Genomic DNA, 5,996 nt, shown 5'->3' with positions numbered 1-5,996 from the left:
GAGGTGGATTGATTCAGTGACTGGGGTAATCGGGATGGGTGTGTCAGAGGCAATGCGATTGGCACAGGATAGAGCAGGGTTTAGGGCTGTTGTACATAGATAGGGTCACTATGAGTCGCAAACGACTCGACGGCACATAACAACAACAACAGTGCCAAGAGTGTTGGTTGTGGAACCAAGCAAACTGAATTGTTAACAATCTCAATCTCTTCTTCATCTTCATGATATTTCCAATTGACCAGGTGGTTAGAATCTTTGTCTTTTTGATGGTGAGCTTTAATCTATATTGCAAACTATAGTCCTTAACCATCTGCATTAAATGTTTTAGGCTCTCCTCAGTTTCAGCAAGCAAATTGTGTCGTCAGCAAAATGCAGGTAGTTGATGAGTCTTCCTCCAATCCTGATGCCACATTTCTCCTCACAAAGCTCAGCCTCCCAAATATCATTTGAACTTGTATATGAGTAATTGGTGGTCTTTTCCATAGTCAACACTTGGCCTGGTTTTGACTGCTGATACTGAGATTCTATGATGATTTTTTCCACAGATGTAGTCACTCTGTGTAGTTACTGTACACACTGTCAGGTGATGTATGTGTAAATTGGCCTTTTGTGAGGTTTTTTTTAAAGTATTTGTGGTGAATAAATCATTGAACATATGAAATTCAATCATTCAATATCTGGTCTCATTTCTGTCACCAGAACTGAACTTTCTGACTACTATTTCTTTCTCATTGTTTCCATTTTAGCATTCCAGTCACAAGTAATTATTAATGTACTGTGTTTGTGTGTTTGGTCAATTTTGTATGGCAAAATCTGGTAGAAATCCTCAATATCCTCCTCTTTGGCTTTTGTTGTTGGTTCATATATTTGATTAATAGTTGCATTTATCAGTCTCCTCGTGTTTGTATGGATCATGTTCTATCACTCACAATATTGTACTTTTGGAAAGATCTTGAAATTATCTCTTTAACTGTGAATGCAGAACCTAAATATTCAATGTTATGTACCATTGAGTCAGAACTGACCCATAGGTGACCCACTAGCAGGTTGTCAGCGACCATAAATCACACTCCTTTCTTCCAAGGAGTGGATTCAATCTGCATACCTTTGCATCAGGAGTGCAAATCCTTATGACTAAGCTACTCAACCTCCCTATATACAATGCATTGCAATGCAAAGCAATACAATACATTAAATTCTTAATGCCAATCTTGATGAACACTCTCTAAATAGCTGTTTATTAAACAAATTTTCTTCTCCATTAGATTTCCCAAGAGGTATTTAGGCATATAACATTTTACATATGCTTATTAGCTGAACACAATATTAAATATTGCATTGAATCTATTGTCTCATTGTTGAACAATTCAATGACATATGAGAACTTCTTTATTTAATATTTTTTTAAAATTTCAGCATGGTCAAATTCTCTTTGGTTTAAAAAAAATTCTCTTTGGTTGAATATAAATTCCAGATTAATAAACATATCATTTTACTGCCAATGCATTTTTCAGTTTTCATTAAATTCAATATTGAGATGAGGAAGACATTACTTTTTTGAGCTCCTGAATTTATGACAAGATACTATTCCAACATAATATTTACCTTTATATTTTATTTTTTTTTAATTTTTTATTTTTTTTGTGTGCGTGTACCGTCAAATCAGATCTGACTGGTACAGGAGGAGATTGTCCCTCCTTCGCCGGCAGAGCATCTGGTGGATTCGAACCGTGCGCCTCTGGGATTGTAGTTGCAGCTCCTTACCACTAGACCACCAGAGCTCCCCTCAATATTTACCTTTATAATCTGTGTTAATAGTAGTGATTACATAAGATAATATTTGTACTATAATAAACTCTTGCTGATTTATCCTTTTTGAGTTTGTACATCTAGAGGTCCAAATTCAGGTTATCAGTTTTAGAGGAAGGGCTTTTCTTGGCCAGTTGTGGAGGAATATCCTTGTTTTCTTCAGCATCAACATCCTCTGTAAACCTCCATATTTTCTGGCCTTCCTTGATTTCAGGGAGTTTTGCTGTGTAGTGGCCTGGCTTCAAAAAAATGCTCTCTACTCCTGACAGTTATTTTTATGGTACTGAGGTCTTAAAGATTCTTAACTTAAATCATAGTCTTTCCAATAATCTACTATGCATCTAAGAGCTGGATAATGAATAAGAATGACAGGAAAATTGATACCTTTGCATTGTGGTGTTCGAGAAGAGTTCTGAGTATCCTACAGATGGCCAAAAGGACAAACAGGTATGTCTTTGAGAAAGTGCAACCAGAGTGTTCTTTGGAGACAAGGATGGTAAAACTTAATCTTACTACATTGGACATGTTCCTTGGAGAGGGACGTCAGGCTTGGAAAAGGGGAGCATTAATAAAAGAGAGGAACACCTCAGTGAGTGATCCAGTGTGTGCAGCAATGGGCTCAAGTGTATTAGACATGATAATGGTGGTGCAGGATAGGACAGGATTCAGCTCTGTTGTTCAAATGATTGGACTCCATGATACTTAACAACACCAAACAACAACAATGAACTATTTAGGAGATCCTCCTTAAACTAAGGACCTCGTTACTCAATCTCCTCATTGCCATCTTCATGTCCTTGTTTCTCAGTGTGTAGATGGCAGGATTCAGAATGGGTGTAATCAGGAAGTCCAAAATGGCAAGAAACTTATCCAGTGGTACTGTGGGAAATGGGAACATATAGACAATGATGCATGGTCCAAAAAACAAAATCACTACAGTGATGTGAGCTGACAGTGTAGAGAGGGCCTTGGACAAGCCACTTGAAGAGCGTTTCCATACAGTAATTAGGATAAAGATATAGGAGATAATCAATAAAAAGAAAGTTCCTGTGGAAATAAACCCACTGTTGGCAGTAATCATGAACTCTAGCCTGTTGGTGTGAAAGCAGGCAAGTTTGATGAAACTAGGTAGATCACAGTAAAAACTGTCTATTTCATTAGGTCCACAGAAATGTAAATGGGCAACAAAAGCTAACTGTGCTACTGAGTGAATGAGACCAATAATCCAGGCACCAACCAGAAGCCAAATGCACATCTGCGGACTCATGATGGTCAGGTAGCGAAGAGGCTTACATATGGCCAAGTATCTGTCCAAGGCCATGGCTATGAGAAGCACCATCTCAGATCCACCCAGGACGTGAAGTGCAAAAATCTGAATGACACATCCCTGAAATGATATGGTATTTAGCCCAGAGTACAAGTCAGAGATCATTTTAGGAACAGTTAAAGTAGAAAGACATAAATCAATGAATGAAAGGTTGGCTAATAAGAAGTACATAGGTGAATGCAAATGAGAATCAAAAGTCACAGTAAACACAACTAGGAGGTTTCCCAGAACAATAACTACATAAAACAGGGTAGAGAATATAAGGAGGAAGTGTTGCATTGGCCTATAGGTAGAAAGTCCCAGAAACACAAATTCAGAAACCTCAGAGTAATTTGCTTCATACATTGATTTGTTGTTGCCTAAAAGAACACAAAGAAATGACAAAATAAAAAATTAGAAATAAGTGTTAGTATATATTTGTTTTTAAAATTATAGTATTAAAGGATATCTTTTAAATTTGCCACGTGGAAAAGTTGAATGAATTTGCACTCTCATAATATATGGGAGTATCTATGTCCTCGTTGCATCCACAATAAGCAAGTTTTTAAAAAACTTCTTTTGTAATGTACGTAGTATAAAGTGACACACATGTTGTCTTATTCATGATCTTGTTGAATGAGAGTTTTATCTTTGAACTGTTTAATTTTTATTAGGATTCCTTTTGTTAATGATCCTTACATACATGTTTTGCTCATTTTCAAAAGGGTAAACCATATATTTTCCTTTTTAATCTCTTTGAAAATTTAAATTCATTTCCATCAAGTCAGAACCAACTCACAGCTCATTGGGTTTATGAGACTATAAATTGCCATGGGGGAGACTGCTCATCTTGCTCCATCTGAGCAGGCTTGAGAGTAGTTGCCTTTGGTGTAACAACATAACTCCCCATAGACTATGCACCAGTGCTTGCTTTTATCTATTTAGAAGAATTCATTTTATCACTGTCTCAATAGTTACTGTCAAATTGGAAATGACTTATAACTAACACTTTAGCAGATTTTTCAGAGGCTGTAAATCACATAGAGGGAGATTGCTGATCCTTCTTCTACAGAGCAACTGTTCTTGTTAGGTGCTGTCGAATCGAGTATAATTCATGGTGATCCTATGAACAACAGATCCGATTCCTGTCCTATCTTGTGCCAACCTCACAATGTCTGACATAGCTGAGCCCAGGGCTGCAGTCACTATATCTATAGTCCTGATTGAGAGTCTTCCTCTTCCTTACAGTCCTCCACCTTTCCAAGAATGATGTTCTTCTCTAAGAATAACCTCTCATAACAACACACTCAAAGTATGTGAAATGAAGCTTACCTATCCTTACCTCCAAAAAGCACTCTGACTTCACCTTCTTCAAGACATACTTATTTAATTTTTTTGGAAGACCAGGGGGTATTCAGTAGTCTCTTCCAATACCATTAAAACACTAATTAAGAGTGGTCATTAGATGCATAGATGACAAAGCTTCATCTTACATACTTTGGGCATGTAGTTAGGAGAGGCTCCTCCTTGGAAAGGGACATTATGCTTGGAAAAGTGGAGGGTCCACTAAATAGAGATAAATCCTAAACCAGATGGATTGACAGTGACAGCTGAAATGGGTTTCAATGTGCCAGAAATGTTGAGGATAGCACAGGATAGGACAAAGTTCAGATCTATTGTTCATAAGGTCACTGCAAGTTATACTTGACTTGATGGACCCTAACAACAACAACAAGAACAACAATTAAAGCAGTGACTATAAAAATAATTTAACATAACCGCAATGTCCACAGTACGTAGGTAATTTATTCATTTTACTCCATATATAGAAGGTACTTAGTTATTTATGTAGAAACAAAAATCTATTGACATTGCATAAGATATTAATTATATAAGATTGGTTAAATCATATATATATATGTATATATATATCAGCTTCTGGCCACTAGACCAGCAGAGCTCCCAATGGCTTATATATGTTTATGTATATGTATTTTTAATATGTCTTTAGTCAAACATATAATACATGGTTTAGTCAAACGTATAATACATATATTGTATTACAAAAACATAATACATACATTTAGTCAAACATATAATACAGATGTACTATTACATTAAATAATTGTTTGTTTTTAGCCAAATTATATCATTAATATCTTATACAATATAATTTATAATATATACATGTTCAAGCCCACTGTGGTAATCACTTAGTCAGATACATATTATGAAACATGTAATATGCATTCAGAATATCCTTAAGTGTAAAAATAAAAATATTTTTAAGTTCTAAACAAAAACCAGTTTTTAAAAAAGTGCTAACAGTTTTTCTGTGAATGGTAGATAAATGGTTAATTTTTCTCTTTGTTTATGTCATAAATATTAAAAATTAATTTATATAAACAAATTTTCATTGATACAATTCAAGAGGAGAGAAACACATAGTGTGAACAATGAGTGTTATAAGTATACAAAGCTCAATCTATTACCTCCAAAAGGCAGAGATCCAGTTTAAAGAAAGAAAAATGTGCACAGATAATTTAAAATGACAAGATAGAAAAAAATAGTCAATGACAATATGTAATGGTGGTAACAATGTTTAATTTATCAGTCATTAAGTTATTAAGGAAAAAGCCATTAAGCTCTTCACTGTGTTTTATTTTATCAATCAATAACAAAAGGAAGGAAAGAGAGCAAGAGATGATAAGTAGTTCCAGAAGTCCTTAGGATTACAATATAATAATTACTCTTACATGTATTATGTATTAAAAATGGATAACGTTTCTATAACCTAAAGTGTGCAAGGGAATTTATTTCTAATAATACAAGCACCACATAAGTGTGTACACCCCTTAGTCTATTGATGTCTTTGAGCAGT

The 5,996-nt window shown here is 35.1% G+C and overlaps 1 protein-coding gene across 1 annotated transcript; it reads right to left on the bottom strand.

Annotated features, from left to right (window-relative positions):
- Positions 1 to 2,542: 2,542 nt before the first annotated feature.
- Positions 2,543 to 3,481, bottom strand: LOC102862623 (olfactory receptor 4F15-like). The gene has a single exon (XM_006883075.1). It carries the CDS (start codon positions 3,479 to 3,481, stop codon positions 2,543 to 2,545), a length of 939 nt encoding a protein of 312 aa, XP_006883137.1.
- Between the last annotated feature and the right edge of the window lie 2,515 nt (positions 3,482 to 5,996).

This window comes from Elephantulus edwardii, unplaced genomic scaffold (genome assembly GCF_000299155.1).
Source record: "Elephantulus edwardii isolate Elephantulus edwardi_28Jun2011 unplaced genomic scaffold, EleEdw1.0 scaffold00026, whole genome shotgun sequence".
In the NCBI taxonomy this organism is placed as follows: Eukaryota; Metazoa; Chordata; class Mammalia; order Macroscelidea; family Macroscelididae; genus Elephantulus; species Elephantulus edwardii.
The sequence above is the reverse complement of the archived record's forward strand: the minus strand, read 5'-3'. Positions and strand labels throughout refer to the sequence as shown.

What these genes read in the sequence shown, in the direction of transcription:
- LOC102862623 (XM_006883075.1), bottom strand. Translation starts at nt 3,481, where the DNA reads ATGTATGAAGCAAATTACTCTGAGGTTTCTGAATTTGTGTTTCTGGGA.